The sequence below is a fragment of the Anomaloglossus baeobatrachus genome, chromosome 4 (assembly GCF_048569485.1).
Source record: "Anomaloglossus baeobatrachus isolate aAnoBae1 chromosome 4, aAnoBae1.hap1, whole genome shotgun sequence".
Taxonomy (NCBI): Eukaryota; Metazoa; Chordata; class Amphibia; order Anura; family Aromobatidae; genus Anomaloglossus; species Anomaloglossus baeobatrachus.
Window position 1 is genome coordinate 567,880,633 of NC_134356.1, and position 21,294 is coordinate 567,901,926.

At 43.8% G+C, this 21,294-nt stretch overlaps 1 protein-coding gene across 5 annotated transcripts in view; it reads right to left on the reverse strand.

Moving 5' to 3' along the window:
• Positions 1-21,294, reverse strand: part of MEGF11 (multiple EGF like domains 11) — a 789,316-nt gene that overhangs the window by 89,834 nt on the left and 678,188 nt on the right. For all 5 annotated transcript variants that reach the window (XM_075346053.1, XM_075346052.1, XM_075346050.1 and 2 more), the window contains exons 16-17: positions 13,890-14,018; positions 10,755-10,883 (exon numbers count right to left, since the gene is read on the reverse strand). In XM_075346053.1, coding sequence (XP_075202168.1) covers positions 10,755-10,883; positions 13,890-14,018 — 258 coding nt within the window. The remainder of the gene's footprint in view (positions 1-10,754; positions 10,884-13,889; positions 14,019-21,294) is intronic.

Sequence of the window (21,294 nt, forward strand, 5' to 3'; positions counted from 1 at the left end):
CCACTCACACACACCCGATCGCATCCACTCACACACACCCGATCGCATCCACTCACACACCCGATCGCATCCACTCACACACACCCGATCGCATCCACTCACACACACCCGATCGCATCCACTCACACACACCCGATCGCATCCACTCACACACACCCGATCGCATCCACTCACACACACCCGATCGCATCCACTCACACACACCCGATCGCATACACTCACACACACCCGATCGCATCCACTCACACACACCCGATCGCATACACTCACACACACAGACACTGACGATATCGCACATACGCGCTTATACTCACAACATCCGGGGATATCACATGCTTCTGGCCATGTGATCCTCCGGCAGGTCCTGGAAGATCACAACAGCACAGTATCGCCGCCGAGAAGCAAGCGATATCCCAGGATGTTGTGAGTATGTGGATGCGATGTGATGTGTGTGTGTGAGTGAGTGTGATCTGATTTGTGTGTGTATATGTGTGTGTGCTGTTATGTGTGTGCTGTTATGTGTGTGCTGTTATGTGTCTGTATTTTCCGCCGCTGCAGGACCTTGATGTGTGGATGCGATGTGATGTGTGTGTGAGGTGTGTGTGAGACTGAGTGTGAGCCGGTGTACACTGGTAACTATGATACACATCGGGTAACTAAGGGACCTTAGTTACCCGATGTGTATAATGGTTAACAGCGTTCACGGGCTCCGTGAAGATCCCAGCATCGCAAGGTTATGTGTGGCGCTGCTGGGATCCTGACGGAGCCGGTGTAGAAGCAAGCGATATCCCAGCATGTTGTGATGTGTGAGGTGTGTGTGAGAGTGAGTGTGATCTGATGTGTGTGTGTGTACTCACCTGGGAATCGGGGCTCCGTGTCAGTTGGGCCAGAGCGAGCGTGCATTGCGTGAGGGGGCGGGGCCTGCAGAGAGCCGGGGCGAGAGGCCAATCCGTGTGGGGGGGCGGGGCCATGGCGAGCCCAGCGGCCAATCAGCTTTGTGTCACCGTAAGGACACAATTTCGGAGCATGACAGACAGACAGATAGACAGACAGACAGACAGACAGACAGACAGAATAAGGCAATTATATATATAGATATATATATTCATGTGGATCACATAGACGTTTGGGTGGTTGTAAGAGAACATGTATATAACCACCATCTGATAAAGGCTCCTGCAGACTTCTCTCATGTGGAGGAGGAGGTTTTAGACATTGGTGGGGTGGATATTTTCCTTCTCCACGCCACCTGGGAAGGTGAATATATAAAGATAAAAGCTGGAAATCTCTTCCATTGGAATACATGTACACGAATTCCTTCCAGCCAAAGGAAATCTAACCTGCTTCTAGACTTCATCCTCTGGAAAATCTTGTATCATAAACTATTCTTGGTGGTACTCCTTCCATCCTGCTCCATTATTTTCTTCTCTTCTGAAACAGCCCTCTTGTGGAGCGACCATACATGATAAAGGCCGTTGGGCCGAAACGTCCACCATCTTTTGTCGCCATCAAATAAATAATCACTTTTTTGCAAAAAAAAAACTTTTTGTCTTCATTTTATCAACAAGAGAGTGCGGTGTCTATTATATAATATGTTCTGGGACTATTGACCCCACACTAGCACCTCTAATGAAACCATACTCTAGCTGAGTGCACACCATTACCCTATAACTTTGAAAAAGTAAAGACAAAGTAATACAATCTGTGTATCTTCCTGTGGATTTTTCTTACAAAGTGTGAATTCTGTAGTTACAATTTGTATCAATTTTGCAAAACAAGTCTTGTTGTGGATTGAAAATCTTCATCATGCTGTAAAATCATGCAAAGGATTCACTCACATCTGCGAATATAAAATCCCTCCAATTCTCAGCCAGGAAAGTTGGATGAGTGTCATTTGTATGTCATCATTTCATATGTCATGCGAGTGTGTGTGTGTTTTTTTTTGCCTCTAGCATCCGTATGCAATGCGTTTTTAACACCGTCTTTTATATAATATAATACTCTATGTACATTAACCCCTTCACCACCTGGCCATTTTCCTTTTTTTTTTTATCTCCCCTTCTTTCAAGAGCCAGAACTTTTTTATTATTCCTTCCATATAGCCATATAAGGGCTTATTTTTTGCGGGATGAGTTGTACTTTTGAATGACACCATTCATTTTTCCACATATTGTACTGAAAAATGGGAATTTTTTTTCAAATTTGGTGAAATTGCAACAAAAAGTGCAATTGAACAATTGCTTTTTTTTATTTACCATAAAGGGAACCAATCACCAGGATTTTCGTATATAGCTTAAAGCCAGTGCTATACTGGCACTATCAGGCTGATTCTATACATAGCTGTAGTGGTCAGCTCAGATGTTTAGGTTTTGAAATCCACAAAAGTAAATTTATAAAATCGGCAGATTCTTGAGTGACAGCAGCTGAGGAGCAGATAATATCTGGGGGGTATTCATAGTTATCCCCTCTCCCTGTTATAATTAGCATAAGTATTATACACTCGATTCAAATTTTAACTAGCAGGACCTGTGTGAGGTCATACCCATGTGACCGGAAGGGGCGGGGCCTCAGCCAACAAAGCTGATACCAAGAAGCAACATATTTCTATTGGCTAAGGCCCTGCTAATTCTAACAGGGGAGGGGATAACTATGAATACCCCCCAGATATTATCTAATCCTCAGCTGCTGTCACTCAAGAAGCTGATGATTTTATAAACTTTACTTTCTTGGATTTCAAAACCTTTATCTCAGAGCTGACCACTACAGGTATGTATAGAATCAGCCTGATAGTGCCAGTATAGCACTGTATGTATAGAATCAGCCTGATAGTGCCAGTATAGCACTGTATGTATAGAATCAGCCTGATAGTGCCAGTATAGCACTGTATGTATAGAATCAGCCTGATAGTGCCTGTATAGCACTGTATGTATAGAATCAGCCTGATAGTGCCAGTATAGCACTGTATGTATAGAATCAGCCTGATAGTGCCAGTATAGCACTGTATGTATAGAATCAGCCTGATAGTGCCAGTATAGCACTGGCTTTAGCTTATATACAAAAATCCTGGTGATTGGTGCGCTTTAACTATATGGTAAAACTGACCTGGGAATATGAGTCCTCAGTCAGTACAAGTGTGCAGATACCAAACATATATAGTTTTACTTTTATATAAATCGGTGAGACAAATTCTGAAATGTGTTTTTTACGGGATCTGTGATTCAGTGATGGCTTATTTTCTTGCGTTCTGGACTTGAATATGTAATTTGTTCGTCTGAAACTGGCTGTTATGTTATCATACCAGAGATAGAGTGACCATGCAGTCTAGAATAGTGGTTTGCTCATTACCTTGACAGCCAGATTAACGAATGGATGCAAATTGTTTATTTTACAAATGCATCAGTGTGTCTGGTAGATTCATTTTTGGTACTCAAAAATCCCTTAATTCTTAGTGGGTTTGTTTTTATAATGTGCACATATTTCATTCAGATGAACAGGACAGTGGTAGAAATTCCAGCAACATTTGGCTATCTCTGACAGTCCCATAGAGAATGAATGGCGAATGGAAAGGAGGTACACCTGCTCGACCTCTGCTATATTCAGAAGGGGCACTGCCGAGCCCCATTCTCAGTGTGGCTGGGGGGGGAGGTGGATGGGGGCCTTTTACTACAGATCACTAGACAGGACTTGTGCTTTATGATCCTGAAACAAGTTTGTCCTTAGGTTAAATTCACTTGGATTTTAGGGAGTAAAATCCACAGTGTATTACAGTATCAGCATTGTGCAAATCATTGTTCCAAATCTTATCCACATGTTCCAAAATAAAATCTCTACTGAAAATTGACCAGCTATGCGGATTTTAAGGTTATGTGCACACCTAGTATTTTGAAGAGGGTCTTTGGATCTGCTCCAGAAATTGTTACAACATATGAATTAGAATTCTAGTCATTTCAATGCTAATTCTCTTTTCTGTTCATATGTAGAGATTTGAAGCTTTTTCCGCACTTCAGGTTGCAAAAAAAATGGGTGGAAAAAATGTGCAAGTCACCTCTTTAGGGCTCTTCTCCACTTGCGTTAAAAAAAATCACTGCGATACTCGGCTACAAATGTGAGTCGAGTGTCCTGCGTGTGGTCTGCGTACGGTGTTTTTTTTTCTCACATAGCATTTGTATGACATGCGAGCGTCATGCGAGTGCTATGTGAGTGTTTATGCAAGCAGCGCAGGACTGGCTACCGGAGGAATCTCCAGTAATACCAGTCCTGGCGCGGTTACCTGCACTGAATTCCGGAGCAGTCAGCTGAGATCAAGAGTTCAGCCCGGTCTGTCCACAGCTGTCATGAACTGAACAGCAGTCGCCGGGGAATCAATGACTCGGCACTCGCTGTTCAGTTCAGGCTGCACTCCAGAGCTCAGGTGATAGCTCCGGAGTTCAGTGCATGTAACCGCGGCCAGGACTGGTCTTACTAGAGATTCCTCCGGTAGCCAGTCCGATGCTGTATGCAAGTGTCAAGGATCCGTGTGACATGCGTATGCCATCTGTATGACATGCGCATGCCACCCGTATTCTGATTTTTTTCTCACTCCCATAGGCTTGTATGGGGGGGTGCGAGAGCTGAGATTCGGTGCAAATCGCAGCATGAGTCGTATCGTATAAAATTAAGCTAGTGGACAATGCCTCATAGCTTAACATTGGTGCGAGTGCGATCCGATTTTTTATTGGATCGCACTCGCACATGGAAATTGCAAGTGGAGAAGAGCCCTTAAGTGAATGCTATTAGAATCGGCTGCAAACTAAGCACTGTCAAATGAAAAGGCTGCAAAGAATGTTTCAGGAAAAAAACTCTTCTGAAACGTTTAAAAAATATTTCTCAAAAAGTTTATAGTTTTTGAATGCAGCAAAAAAGTCTCTAGCCTAAAGGTATGTTCGTACGCAATTTTTTTGCTGAGTTTTTGGAGCAGAAACTCAAAACTCCTCAGAATCTTGGAGTCTTCACTCTAAGGCCATGTGCGCACGTTGCGTAATTACATGCTGCGTTCTGCACCGCAACGTAAAAGCATGCGTCCTGCGTCCCCAGCACAATCTATATAGATTGTGCAAAATCCATCCGCACGTTGCTTTTTAGAACGCAGCGTTTAGCATGCTGTCAAAACGCTGCGTTCTAAAAAGTAACATGTCAATTGTTTTGTGCGTTCTGGATGCTTTCTCCACTCTGTCTGTGGGAGAGGCAGTATCCAGAACACACAAATTCTGCATGAATTCTGCAGACACCAAACTTTCAGAACGGAGCTTTTCAGCTGCGTTCTGAATTGCACAAGCAGTGACTTTATGCTGCGGTGCAGTACGCACTTACGTGCGCACATGGCCTAAAAACTCAGCAAAATGACTCAAGGTGCACCTCCCCTAAGGCCAGGGCTACACGACAACACCTGTCACATGGCCAATGTTTGCCCAGTGTTGTTGTGTAGCCCCAACCTTAGGCCAGGGTCACACAAGAGTTAATTCTCTTAAGCCTGCTTTACACGTTGCAATTTCGCATATGATATCGTATGCGATTTGCAACACCCCCATCATATGTGTGGCACGTTCAATTTGTTGAATGTGCCGCACAGACAATTAACCCCCGTCACACATACTTACCCGTCCATACGACCTCGATGTAGGCGGCGAACGTCCATTTCCTGGAGTGGGAGGGACATTCGGCGTCACATCGACGTCACGTGGCAGCCGGCCAATAGAAGCAGAGGGGCGGAGCTGAGCGGGACGTAAACATCCCGCCCACCTCCTCCTTCCGCATTGCCGGCCGGGAGCCGCAGGACGCAGGTAAGATCTGTTCATCATTTCCGGGGTGTCATACACTGCGATGTGTGCTGCCCCGGGTACGATGAACAATCTGATGTTCAATTCTAGAGAAATGAACAACATGTATGCGATGAACGTTTTAACGTTCAATCGCAATCGCACGTACCTGTCACACACTACAATGTACCTTACGATGCTGGAAGTGCGTCACTTACGACGTGACCCCGCCGACACATCGTAAGATATATTGTACCGTGTAAAGCGGGCTTTATATGAGAGAATCAGATCTATTATGGTAATGATACTCTGATCAAACTCTGATCCAAGTTCGATCAGAGTGTCGACTTAGGCGGGCTTTGCACGTTGCGACATCGCAAGCCGATGCTGCGATGTCGCACGCGATAGTCCCCGCCCCTGTCGCAGGTACGATATCGTGTGATAGCTGGCGTAGCGAAAATTATCGCTACGCCAGCTTCACATGCACTCACCTGCCCTGCGACCGTCGCTCTGGCCGGCGACCCGCCTCCTTCCTAAGGGGGCGGGTCGTGCGGCGTCATAGCGACGTCACACGGCAGGCGGCCAATAGCGGCGGAGGGGCGGAGATGAGCAGGATGTAAACATCCCGCCCACCTCCGTCCTTCCGCATAGCCGCCGGCGGCAGGTAAGGAGATGTTCCTCGCTCCTGCGGCTTCATACACAGCGATGTGTGCTGCCGCAGGAAGGAGGAACAACATCGTACCTGTCGCGGCACCGGCATTATGGAAATGTCGGTGAATGCAACGATGATACGATAACGACGTTTTTGCGCTCGTTCATCGTATCATCTAGCATTTACACAGTACGATGTCGAAAGTGACGCAGGATGTGCGTCACTTTCGATTTGACCCCACCGACATCGCACGTGCGATGTCACAACGTGCAAAGCCGCCCTTAGTGTAATCCGATTCTCTAGCATGAGAGAATCAGAGCACATAGTCAGGAAGTGATGGAGAGCAAAACTTTCTGTGACTCTGCAGAAATCAGACTGCACTGGGATGTCATCTGAGGGCATTCTCTTGATTTCCACGCACCCATAGACATGTATGGGTGCACAACGTCAAATTTGCAATGTTACTCACAGCATGCTGTGCATTTTTTCTCACACTGAATCAGGAAACTGCCCTATAATATAACATTGGTTCGAGTGCTACTGTATCTGATAAAACATTTGATACCACTTATCCACAATATATGGTGGTGTGAGCGAGACCGGCGATTGGTTTTACACTCTAAAGATTTTGTTGCAGAGATTTCTGGAGTGCTCCATTCATCTGAATGGAATCTCCAGATATACAGTATATGTGATTACCTCCAAAACAACTTTATTCAGATAAACAGAACAGATTTCCAGTTGCAGAATTGCTTGTAAATCCACCATAAGGGTATTTTTCAGGCAGATTCTGCATGGAACCTGTCTAAACAAAGCACATTAAAAAGCCCAAAATAATAAACATATGCACTGCAATGTCAAAATAGCTTGCTGTGCATGTTCCGTTCTTTGTAACTTGTTTGAACCAATTCAGGCATCAAAAGCCGTGAATCAGCAAGAAGTGACCTAGCCATTCTTCAGGCGACTTCCGAGTGGAAGCCGCCACTATCTCATACATGTAATTTCCTTAAAAAGGCCTTATCGAGAAAAGCTGATGCAAAAACTTCAAGAAAGACGCCAAATAATATGCATCAGAAAAACTTCCAACTTTGTATTCCTGAAACGTCATCTGCTTCAAAAACAATGCGGGTATGCTGCCATTTAAAACACGTAGTATGGACATACCCTTGTTTTTTCACGTACCTGAAAACCAGACCGATTTTCTTCAGTCGATGCTTCATCGACGTTTCATCAGTTTGCGCAGAGTGTCTTTAATGTTTCTAGTGTAAAATATTTTTTTTCCTATCTAGCATTCTGTTATAATTGGACCACACTTGGATGGTATTCCAGTTGTGTCCGATTTTTTTTTTTTTTTTTTCACGGACCCATAGATTTGCATTGTCGATTTTGATCAGACACTAGGCTCAATATCAGACATTTCTCCGCAATTTTGAACAGACCATTTATGATGAAAGTCCAAGAAGGAAGAAAACATCCAGCGGACTATAGGCGAGGATAAGTAAAAAAAAAAATCCGTCTTTTTAAACCATTAAATAGCTGCCACTGCGGTATTGGCACCCACAGAACACACCAGATGACCGATCCAACGCGTTTCGACAAATGGTAGTTAGGACTTATGCATGAATACTACGTGACTCCATGCTGAACGACAGAAAAAATGAGCAAATTCCTGCTCACTTTGATAATATATTCTTAGTTTATTCCATCAAGAAAAAAAGATGTACAAAATGGCTGTGACGCGTTTCGGCTGCATGCAGGCACCCTTTCAAAAGTTAGCTTATGAAAAAGGCTGCAGCCGAAACGTGTCACTTTTAAAAATTTTGTACATCTTTTTTACTTGATGGAATAAACTACATAGAATATATTTTCAAAGTGACAAGGAATTTGCTAAGTTTTTCCACCATTTATGATGCAGATTTTAACCCTTTGCAATTAAGAAGATCAAATCCCGCTTGAAATCTGCATCTGTGCCAAATCTGCTAGCAACACACGAAGAATATGTGACTATCATTCATTTTGCACACATAATATCACAGACCTAGAGTGCTGGCCAAAAGTATTGGCACCCCTGCAATTCTGTCAGATAATACTCAGTTTCTTCTTGAAAATGATTGCAATCACAAATTCTTTGGTATTAATAACTTCATTTAATTTGTCGTCAATGAAAAAAAAAAAAAAAATTGTCATAAAGCCAAATTGGATATAATTCCACACCAAACATATAAAAGGGGGTGGACAAAAGTATTGGCACTGTTTGAAAAATCATGTGATGCTTCTCTAATTTGTGTAATTAGCAGCGCCTGTAACTTACCTGTGGCACCCAACAGGTGTTGGCAATAACTAAATCACACTTGCAGTCAGTTGACGTGGATTAAAGTTGACTCAACCTCTGTCCTGTGTCCTTGTGTGTACCACATTGAGCATTGAGAAAAGAAAGAAGACCAAAGAACTGTCTGAGGACTTGAGAATCCAAATTATGAGGAAGCATGAGCAATCTCAAGACTACAAGTCCATCTCCAAAGACCTGAAAGTTCCTGTGTCTACGGTGCGCAGTATCATCAAGAAGTTTAAAGCCCATGGCACTGTGGCTAACCTCCCTAGATGTGGAAGGAAAAGAAAAATTGACGAGAGATTTCAACGCAAGATTGTGTGGATGGTAGATAAAGAACCTCGACTAACATCCAAACAAGTTCAAGCTACCCTGCAGTCCCAGGGTACAACAGTGTCAACCCGTACTATCCGTCGGCGTCTGAATGAAAAGGGACTGTATGGTAGGATACCCAGGAAGACCCCACTTCTTACCCCGAGACATAAAAAAGCCAGGCTGGAGTTTGCCAAAACTTACCTGAGAAAGCCTAAAACGTTTTGGAAGAATGTTCTCTGGTCAGATGAGACAAAAGTTGAGCTTTTTGGGAAAAGCCATCAACATAGAGTTTACAAGAAAAAAAAAGAGGCATTCAAAGAAAAGAATACGGTCCCTACAGTCAAACATGGCGGAGGTTCTCTGATGTTTTGGGGTTGCTTTGCTGCCTCTGGCACTGGACTGCTTGACCGTATGCATGGCATTATGAAGTCTGAAGACTACCAACAAATTTTGCAGCATAATGTAGGGCCCAGTGTGAGAAAGCTGGGTCTTCCTCAGAGGTCATGGGTCTTCCAGCAGGACAATGACCCAAAACACACTTCAAAAAGCACTAGAAAATTGTTTGATAGAAAGCACTGGAGACTACTAAAGTGGCCAGCAATGAGTCCAGACCTGAATCCCATAGAACACCTGTGGAGAGATCTCAAAATGGCAGTTTGGAGAAGGCACCCTTCAAATCTCAGGGACCTGGAGCAGTTTGCCAAAAAGAATGGTCTAAAATTCCAGCAGAGCATTGTAAGTAACTCATTGATGGTTACTGGAAGCGGTTGTTCCCAGTTATTTTGGCTAAAGGTTGTGCAACCAAGTATTAGGCTACGGGTGCCAATACTTTTGTCTGGCCCATTTTTGGAGTTGTGTGTGAAATGATCAATGATTTGATTTTTGTTTCATTCTCTTTTGTGTTTTTTCATTGCAAGCAAAATAAATGAAGATAATAATACCAAAGAATTTGTGATTGCAATCATTTTCAGGAAGAAACTGAGTATTATCTGACAGAATTGCAGGGGTGCCAATACTTTTGGCCAGCACTGTATCATACAAATTCCTACTTTGCTTGGGGTAAACATGTCCCTGTATTGTTAAACCATGTATGCAAACACTTATATATGTGTACATGTTTATGTGGAAATAAGAGAATAGCCAGAAGGCAGGCAGGATATACCAGGAGGGGGCAGTACGTCACCCTGAGGAGAGAGAATAATAAAATAGCTCCGCTTTCATATCAGTCTAACCAGCTAGGTTGGGTGGTAATTAGGATTAAGGTGAAGAAACATAGGATAACTGTCAGCAGTCAGTCATCAGTGTAGGAACCTTGTCACTCCGGACCTCGGCAGCTGATTTTTGGCAGATAATGTAAAAAAAAAATTGCACAATGATATATATGGCTAGCATTACTCGATTTTTAAGCAATCCCGTATTATAAAGCTGTCCAGATTTGCTGAATGCATTTCTTGTGGGGCAGTACAATATTTCACCTCTGATTGTGACTTATAGCATAGCCACATTTAATGGTTTATCTACATTGGATATTTTGTGCCGCACGCACATTTAGTAAATGGAGCAGCAGCAACTGACGGCTTTTGCTGGACAGATATTAAAGAAGAATATTCAGGGAACAGCGTTTCTATATTAGATGTGCAAGCAGAGATGATCGGGTACTTACTTTGGGTGCAGAACAGCCCTGTCCATCCGGGGGTACATTTACACTCCCCATCATAGGCACTGCACTCGGCGTCATTGTGGCAGTTACACGTGTGGATACAGTCTGGACCCCAGAGGCCAATGGGGCATTCTGGAAAAAGAGAAGACGTCGTATAAGATAAGGCGGATCATCGTATGCTTCCTTCTCTACATGTCAGATTTCTAGGACGCCTGTGTAAATATTTTCTCGTGCAGCCGGGATTTTGATTCATGTCCAAAAGATTAGTATAAGTTTAACTGCGCTAAAAAAGTAGAATTTTCTGTAGATTTTCTGCAGCCTATTTCCAGCAATGCTACTAACAGATTATTATTTTAGTCAATTAGAGCAGATCTGAGAGCAGGTCAGCATCTGCTGCAAGTGCGCTATTTTCTATAACGTGTAATTGAATTGTATCGCTACGCGGGATATGCTGGCTCCACAGCAAGAAATTACATTACCATATAGTATCTCCTCGTGCTGAAAAGTACTTAGTATAGAGACTGCAGAGCTTACTACCTCACAAGGCTGACGCTCCAATTACATATAGTAAATACCCTAATTTCACAATGGTACAAGGTGTGACTAGGTCCTCACTGCCCTGAAGACAGCACCACACTGCATCTGTGCACTTAGCCTTTATATAGGTCGGGAGCTTGTCATCATTTATACACAGGGCCGGTTTCAGACAGAGTGCGGCCTTATATGCTACCATTTTGCACCATCACACCGAATCATTTAGGTTACATTTACACATGTTGAGCTCAGACGGTTAAAACAACACCCCATTTTTTTTTTATTATACCGCTGGAGTGATGCTTTAAATGTACGTCCCCTGCCCCCAATCTTAAGCCTGCTTTACATGGGACGGCCAATTGTGCGATTTCACAATCGATCGTACCCGCCCCCGTCGTTTGTGCGTCATGGGCAAATCGCTGCCCGTGTCGCACAGTCATGAAACCCCCGTCACACGTACTTACCTGCTGAGCGACCTCGCTGTGGGCGGCGAACATCCACTTCCTGAATGGGGAGGGACATTCGGCGTCACAGCGACGTCACACAGCTGCCGGCCAATAGAAGCGGAGGGGCGGAGATGAGCGGGATGTAAACATCCCACCCACCTCCTTCCTTCCGCATAGCCGGCGGGAGCCGTGGGACGCAGGTAAGCAGAGTTCATTGCTCCCGTGTTGTCACACAGAGCGACGTGTGCTGCCACGGGAACGATGAACAACCGGCACAAGTAAAAATAAACGATAGTATGAAACTGAGCGACGAGTACACGACTCACGATTTGTGAGTGATACTGCATCGCTCAGAGGTTTCACACGAGACGACGTTGTGTATGATGCCGGATGTGCGTCACGAAAACCGTGACCCTGACGATGCATCGCACGATCCGTCGTCTCGTGTAAAGCACCCTTTAGACCGCCTTCACACATCTGTGATTTCAGTAGATATGATGTCCGTGTTCATGCCGGACATACGCAGACCGATTAAAGTCAATGGGTCTGCGCACATATCACTGTTTTTTCACGGACGAGTTTCCGTGTGTCCGTGTGTTCTGCACGGAGCTAAGTCCGTTTTTCTCCGGTAGCACTGATGTGTCATGGCCCGCACACTGATGTGATCCGTGTGACATGTACTGGAGAAAACATATGTCTTTGAAATAAAATTATCTTCTATACTCACCTGTCTCCAGCGCTGCTGTCACTTGCTTCCAGGCCCGATCATTAAGCTCATGCATATTCAATGCATCACAGACACAGAAACAGCAGCGCAGGAGACAGCAGTGCTGGGAACAGATGACTAAAAAGTTCCTGCTCTCCGTGTGCTATCACGGATAGCACACAGAAAACACGTGTGCCAAAATCACGGCACACGGATGGCCATACACACCTTCAACACAGTCCGTGCAAAACGTGTGTGTTTTTCATGGACTTTTGAATGACACTATTCATTTTACCATATAGTGTACTGGAAAACAAAAAATGCCACATGTGGAGAAATTGTGAAAACTTCCCACAATTTTAACATGGTTTTTAGGGAGTTGCTTTTACAATGTAAATTTTGTGGTAAAAATGACCTTGCAAAAAGATTCTCCTCATCATTATGGTCAGGGGCATAATGCCCATGGGTAGAGGGGGCCAGTGCATGTTTCAGCTATACTGTGTCTGGGGACCACACATCAAACTGAAGTGTATTGCTGTGCTAGGACCCGCTGGGTTCCTCAACAGCAATAGAAGCTATGCCAAAGTCAGGATGGGCCAAGTATAAGGAACATATATACCACGATGGTGAACATATACACCAGAATATGTTAGAGGTAGGTCCTTGCTGTAATGCACAGCCATTACCTGCCGGGTATCGGGCATGTTCACCTGCTCCATGCACTCACTTCTGACTTGTGTCGTAAATGTACAGCAGATGTCATGAAGGGGATAATATATACCACCAGGAGACCATACATTCTAGATACATGCATACGGTACATACATACATACATACATACATAGATGTACATACAGTACATACACACACACACACACACACACACACACTTACTGCCATTCCATCTCCTGTTCAGCCCTTTCAATAGTGACATCCCGGGCACATAATCATAATGTCACCAAAAGTCCTGAAGTCCCGCAGTGTGCAAGATCTGTGGTGCTATCATGGTCACATGACCGATTACATGATTGTGATGTCACCAATGGTCGTCAATTAGTTTCCACAATGCTATTATCAATATAGCTCCGGCTATAGTTGCTGGGTCCTACAAGAGGGTGGGGGCCATGGGCAACTGCCCACAATGCCCCACCCTAATGCTAGCCCTGTGTATACTGAAACAAAAGTGAGTTGTTGTAGCTTCCATCTGGCAGCACCTGCATACTGTTTCTCTACCTGTATAGAAAGTGCAGCAGATAACACACTCCTATATAGAGGGCCACTACAAAGAAACATATACCACGCAGTGTACATTTCCTTTCAGAGCGTGTCTATGGTGGACGGATGTTTCAGCATTCATCCTAACAGTGGCCACTGTCGGCCGTAAACCTCCTGAGTTTATGTGCATGAAAATGGCCACAAATGTAGTCTCCACCTAACCCAAGTGCAACTTACCATCAGAGCAGTCACTGCCGATCCATCCAGGGTAGCACTGACAGGAGCCATCAATGGGGTTACAGGTTGCATTGTTGCTGCATATACAGAATTCCGCACAGCTCCGGCCGAATCTTCCACTTGGGCAAACTTTAATAAAAGAGGAACACAATTCAGAGACATTGGATTTGTATTGTTAATCTCTCAAATATATGATACACCAATATCATGAATGGGAACATATCAGACATCTTGTCTCACACAACTGAGTGCTGGTAATTGTAATTGTATTGCAGCTTGTACGCCACGGATATCTTTTATAATGGCAGAACGGTGGCTCAGTGATTAGCACTGTAGTCTTGCATTGCTGGGGTCCTGAGTTCATATCCCACTAAAGGCCGCTTTACATGCTGCGACATCACCAACGATGTCGCTAGAGATCGCACACGCCCCCGTCGTGCGTGCGTCATGGGCAAATCGCTGCCCGTAGTGAACAATATCGCAGGTACGCGTCACACAAACTTGCCTTTCCAATGACGTCGTTGTGGCCGGCGAACAACCTCTTTTTTAAGGGGGCGGTTTGTGCGGCGTCACAGCGACATCACACAGCGGCCCACCAATAGAAGCGGAGGGGCGGAGAGCAGCCGCATTAACGTCACTCCCACCTCGGTGTCGGAGGACACAGGAACGCTGTTGTTCGTCGTTCCTGGGGTGTCACACATAGCGATGTGTGCTGCCTCAGGAACGACAAACAACCTGCGTCCCAAATGAGCAATGATATTTTGAAAATGAACTACGTGTCAACAATCAATGATTTGGTGAGTATTTGGGATCATTAGCAGTTGCTCGTAAGTGTCACACGCAACAGCGTCGCTAACAAGTCCGGATGTGCGTCACGAATTCTGTGACCCCAATAACATCTCATTAGTGATGTCGTTGCGTGTAACGGGGCCTTACGGACAACAAGGAGTTTGTATGTTCTCCCTGTGTTTGTGTGAGTTTCCTCCAGGTTCTCCAGTTTCCTCCCACACTCCAAAGACATACTGATAGGGGGATATAGACTGTGAGCCCCAATGGGGACAGTGATGATCACGTCTGTAAAGCACTGTATCAGTGAGTAAAATAAATAATAGACATGAACAGAACAGTAGAAGTCCCATCTGTGGAACTTCAGCACCCCCAATCCCTGTGCTTAGGTTTCCCTTTTCTATAGAGTTCTTGTGTTATTCCTTCTCATTATTCAGACACCTCCGTGCACCTTTAAATCTCATCTCTCATAAAACAGCCATGGTAGATATGGGAATTTGTAAAAGGTTAAAGCAGTTGGCATTATGTGCCCCCGAACTACAGACTGCTTTGCCTACATGTTATTTATTAACGAGCTCTCAGACAATTAGGAAGCGGCAAACGCTGATTGAGATCAGCCAGATGCTATACAACTTCATATATAGTACATATGGGCTCTGTGAAACCAAACTTAAAGATAAACTATTTCATTATTATTTCATTACTGATAAGCCTTTGTACAATGATGATACTTTGTAATATACTTCTTTACCTTATTTTGCTTCTTTCTATCCTAAACAGATGGCTTGTTTGTCTAGTTCATCCTGTCTTTAGGCCCCTAAACACTTTTGACTACCATCAATATCGTCAGTCTAATTTGTGTTTTTGAGCCGCAACAGATTGTTGGGGCAGATAAGGATCTGACATGTCTGATTTCAGACTTCTAATTTTTTTGCTTTCTAAAGCCCCCTTCACATGTCAGTGATTCCGTGACGTATGACACTGTTTTTATACATAACAGAATCATGGACAAATGAAGACCCATTAATATCACTCCACTCCACGCAGCCACCATACCCAATGCCTTGTAGGAAGGTCTCCATGAGGTATCGCTTCTCAGCCGCAGCCTTGTGAGTTTTACACGTTCTAATCATAGCATTTCTGTATGCAAGGTGTCGATTCGTATTGAATTGATGATGCCCTGCAACATTGTAATTCACTTTTTTTCTCTATCTCGTTCCATTTTCGAGATAAAAATGCTAACTTTGTTGTTTTCCACCAGGTGGCGCTACAGGTGGTTTCATTGCGTTGCACATTGCTACTTTACTATACCTAGACACCACTTCTATGCCTATAGCTGCCGCTGTTCTCAAGTTAATGGCGGTGGACAGGATATGGGTGGACACACTGTATATTATATAGAGTCATTACACACAGAGTGATTTATTTCAAGTATTTTTTTTCTGTTAATGTTGATGATTTTGGCTTTCAGCCAATGAAAACCCAAAAGTCATTATCTTAGAAAATTAGTATAATCTACACAAAACACCTGCAAAGACTTCCTAAGTGTTTAAAATGGTCCCTAAATCCCGCTTTACACACTACAATGTATCTTACGGTGTGTCAGCGGGGTCACGTCGTAAGTGATGCACATCCGGCATCGTAAGGTACATTGTAGTGTGTAACAGCTACATGCGATTGCGAATGAACGGTAAAACGTTCATCGCACGCACATCGTTCATTCCTCATGAATTGAACGTCAGGTTGTTCATCGTACCCGGGGTAGCACACATCGCAGTGTGTGACACCCCGGGAACGATGAACAAATCTTACCTGCGTCCTGCGGCTCCCGGCCAGCAATGCGGAAGGAAGGAGGTGGGCGGGATGTTTACGTCCCGCTCATCTCCGCCCCTCCGCTTCTATTGGCCGGCTGCCGCATGACGTCGGTGTGACGCCGAACGTCCCTCCCACTCCAGGAAGTGGACGTTCGCCGCCCACATCGAGGTCGTATGGACGGGTGACGGGGGTTAATCGTTTGTGCGGCACATTCAACAAAATTGAACGTGCCGCACATACGATGGGGGCGGTTACGATCGCATACGATATCGTATGCAGAATCGTAACATGTAAAGCAGGCTTTAGTCTGGTTCAGTAGTCTACACAATCATGGGGAAGACTGCTGACTTGACAGACATCCAGCAAACAGTCATTGACACACTCCACAAGGAGGGTAAGCTACAAAAGGTCATTGCTAAAGAAGCTGGCTGTTCACGGCGTGCTGTATCCAAGCATATTAATGGAAAGTTGAGTGGAAGGAAAAAATGTGGTAGAAAAAGGTGGGCAAGCAACCGGGATAACCACAGCCTTGATACGATTGTTAACAAAAAGGCCATTCAAAAACTTGGGAGAGATTCACAAGGAGTGGACTGCTGCTGGCGTCAGTGCTTCAAAAGCCACCACACACAGACGTATCCAGGACATGGGCTACAAGTGTCGCATTCCTTGTGTCAAGCCACTCATGACCAATAGACAACGCTAGAAGCCGAAACTGCTGTGTGAATACTGACTTGAAAAATCCAATAGCTATATGTAAGAGTGAAAATGTGAAAAATGGAATCTGCATTACTGCCATGAACATATGAATCAAGAGAAATTTGGCGTAGTGTTGGGGCTCTATTGCATTGATGAATTCAGTAGCTAAATTTCTCTTGATTCATATGTTCATGGCAGTAATGCAGATTCCATTTTTCACATTTTCACTCTCACATATAGCTATTGGATTTTTCAAGTCAGTATTCACACAGCAATTTCTGCTATTTCATGTATTCCCCTTACATAGTCACTGGTGTGCATACCTTATCTCCCCATAGTGATGTTTTTTTAGGTTTTTGCACCCAGTTCAGACTTAGAATGGTGCTCCAAACGTTATTCCTTATTTGTTAACGCTAGAAGTCAGGGAGAAAAAGAACTGGACATGCAAAGGGAGCCCTGACCAAGTACTGAGGCATTTACTGTACAGACTTTTCAGTAGGCACCTACATTTCTGAGTTTAAAATATTTTTTTTCAGTTGTTCTTATATAATGTTCTAATTTTCTGAGATAATGACTTTTGGGTTTTCATTGGCTGTAAGCCATAATCATCAACATTAACAGAAATAAACACTTGAAATAGATCCCTCTGTATAATATATGTGTTTCCATTTTTGTATTGAATTACTGAAATAAATTAACTTTTTGATGAAATTCGAATTTATTGTGATGCACTTGTATGAGATTACCTCAGCACAGGAACATTTTTTTTTAACACTTTCAATAGTGGAACTTGTTATTATTCCAAGAGCTATTGATAAAAATGTACCGTACTTGTTTGTGGGAAAACCCCTTTAAAGACCTTGCATCAGATACTGTGGGTACACCAGCACGTTCGCTATCTTGCTATTCTGAAAAGTTTACTGTAAACTCAGCCATTATGTTTGCACACGTGTCATATAATCAATAGGGGCAAGTAGGTTATTAATGAGAAAAGATAGACCCGTGGGTGAGATGTCTAGAACAATGTTGTTGCCCGTAATCACCGTTCAGAGCTGTCTTCTAAGAAATACTGTAAGTTCCTGTTCTACAAAGTAAGAAATGGCTATCCAAATGTCTATTGTTTCAAGAATAGAACTAGCGCTCCACAATACGGTGCTTATATGTTGTCGGAGAAGCGCAGCTCTAGTCTCTGCCTTTTATGTGTAAGATTGACAGCTCTTGGGTTCAGGCCTTTCTCACCTTCTGTTTCACTGAATTCCTTGTTTTATCTTATGTTGAAATCCTTCGGTGGGAGATCTGCTGCCTGACATGAAATCTCTGTGATCTGCCATTCATGTATGAAGCTTCCGCACGCAAGGTTCGTTCTTTCGCATTTGCGTAAAATGAAAACATGTCTATAAAACAAGTCGTCCCCGCTTTGCTAAGGAAAATGCAGTAATGTCTTTATGAGACACAATGGAAGACACTGGAAATGTGGATAAATACAATGAAATATTTTGCCAGTTAAATAATCATTGTTATTTTTGCACAATGACAAGGTACGAGGAGAGACACTTGGTAATATGGAGCTTGTTGCTTGCGGGGCGGTGCACCCCCTGATTATCTCGCTCTCTGCAGCTTTTCAGTGACAGAGAATACAGCTTGTTGACGTTTTGGGGTGGGGGGTGTCCTACAGCTCCGGAATAATGTTTTTCTGCATTATTTCACACAGCGAGGGGGTTGTCACAGGTTTATTATCAGAAAACTGAATCCTACGAGAAAACATCAGAAAAATGCCATTGTGATAAAACCTTATCTTTCCACAGACCGTCCAATGACACAGACAGCGTAATCCGCAAGCTGTGTGACAGGGACATTAGCAACCACCCCTCCCCCGGCGCGGCTCCCTCAATCCCAGTCACCTGGCCCCTTCCTGCTTGAACAATCAGATAAGGAACCTGCCACCCCCATGAATGATTTTTTTTTCTAGTTTGATTTTGTCTTCCAAGGAAAGAGATCTTGGTAATGAGGCAGCGCCTGGTGGCAGTGATAAAGCTCCATGTCTGTATCGTCTGCATCACTCCGAGTGTCCTATCTGAATTCCAATATGATTGGAGCAGACAGAAGCACACAGGACAGACGCGGAGGGCGGACGCTGATACCGCACATGATGGCACTCATCTCCATCCTTGTTCTAAAGTCATCTCTTCTACTCTGGAGAAGGAAGGAGATCCGCTTTGGATACAAGCGTATTACTCCATTGCTCATTCGTTGTTTTTGTGTTTTCATTTTCCTGGGACAAATTCTGGACATAGACTTAAAATAAGTAGTGTCCAACAATTAAAAAAAAAACAAAAAAAACATTCACGCTCATCTATGGCAGACTTGGAAGTTAAAGGGGTTGTCTGAGGCTTTTTTTACTATGTACCGAAAAACTAACAGGCAGTTATTTACTAACAGAGGCAACAACCTGACTATTGTACTCTACACCGGCAAAAAGTGATCATTGACTGCGCCTACTGGCGAATTTAGGTGCTAAACTTTAACAGAGCAGCTCTTCTTCTTCTGGGCTGCTGTGTTGATGGAGCATGACTGCCGAAGTTATGTTGCTTATGTTGTAAAAACTCAAATTACAAAGTGGGGGAGGAGGTGCAAATGGTGCTTTATCTGGTGGTACCAACTTGTGTTTGAAAAGGTGCACTAATCTAGTGCAGTACTGTTATAGACACAACCACTAAAACCATGTAATAAGGATGACTGCTGCAGAACCCATGAAGATAGCAATGGAGGAGATGGAAGAAAAGGGTTAATCTGCGCTGCCAGAAGAAGATCACTGAAGATTGATGGGGATTAAAACATCTGACTTTATTGTTCTATGCGTTTCGGAGCTGTATATCCCATTCTTCAGTAAGGTAATTTACGTTATTGATTTTGTTCCTGAAGAAGGGGTTATACAGCTCCGAAACATGTAGAACAATAAAATCAGATGTTTAATCCCCATCAATCTACAGTGATATTCTTCTGGCAGCAAGGATTAATCCTTTTCTTCCATCTCCTCCATCGCCATCAAAGTTATGTTGATTGACAGGCGGCTCCCCGCAGTTAGGCACCAGGGAGCCGGCTGTCAATCAGCGTGAAGACTGCAGTCATGTCCCATCAACAGAGCAGAGAAGAAGCCACTGAATCGCAGACAGGAGAGGATTGTGGCCACTCGGTACTGGTAGAGATTGACGTCAGGTACAACAGCCAGGTAGTTAGCAACTACTTGCCTTTTAGTTCTTAGGCACATTGTAAAAAAAAAAGTATTGGATATTCCCTTTAGGCTGAATTCATAAGATCCTATGGCATCTGATGCGAGTGCATCAGATGCGATATGCTAATGGCCCTCGCCTCCGGCTCTGCTGTGATTGTGAGCCAAGTGTCATGCAACTGTCATCCGATTGTGCGATCGGATCACAGCTGCGGATGAGAGGGAGCAATTACTCTCTCCATTTCCTCCATTGTTAGCTGATTTGATTATTGTACTGCACTTGGATGTCATCCAAGTGCAGTCCGAGTTTTACTCACACCGATAGACTTGTATGGGTGCGAGTGACACGTGTCTCGCTGACAATCACAGCATGCTGCAACTTTTCGCATCTGGATGAAAAAAAAGCTGACCATCTGCTCTCCTTCATTGAATAACATTAGTCCGAGTGCATTACAAGATTTTCTCGCATTGCACTTGTCTGAGTCATACGCTCCTGTAAGCGTAGCACAAGCATAGCCTTAAAGGAAGTCTATGAACAGATTTATACCCAATCAATTCATAACAATGCCATGTCATAGACTCAAAGAGGACCTGAATATGACATTGTTTTTCTTTTCTTCCAACGCATCTCGATATTGCCTCCTCTGAACCGGTGTGTAAGTCTAGTTCCAAGGTAGTGTGATCATAAGAAGGTGCCCATAGAAAAGAGTTGGTGACCACACCGACTTGATATATAGACTAAAAGTTTATTTTCTCAACAACTTTCCTCTATATAAATGTATTTTTTATTAAAATGTACTCATAGATGCCAAGTAGTATGCAAATGTGAGGAGCGCCTCTTGTAACTAAACCCTCGCCAATTCCTCCTCTTTAGTGTTG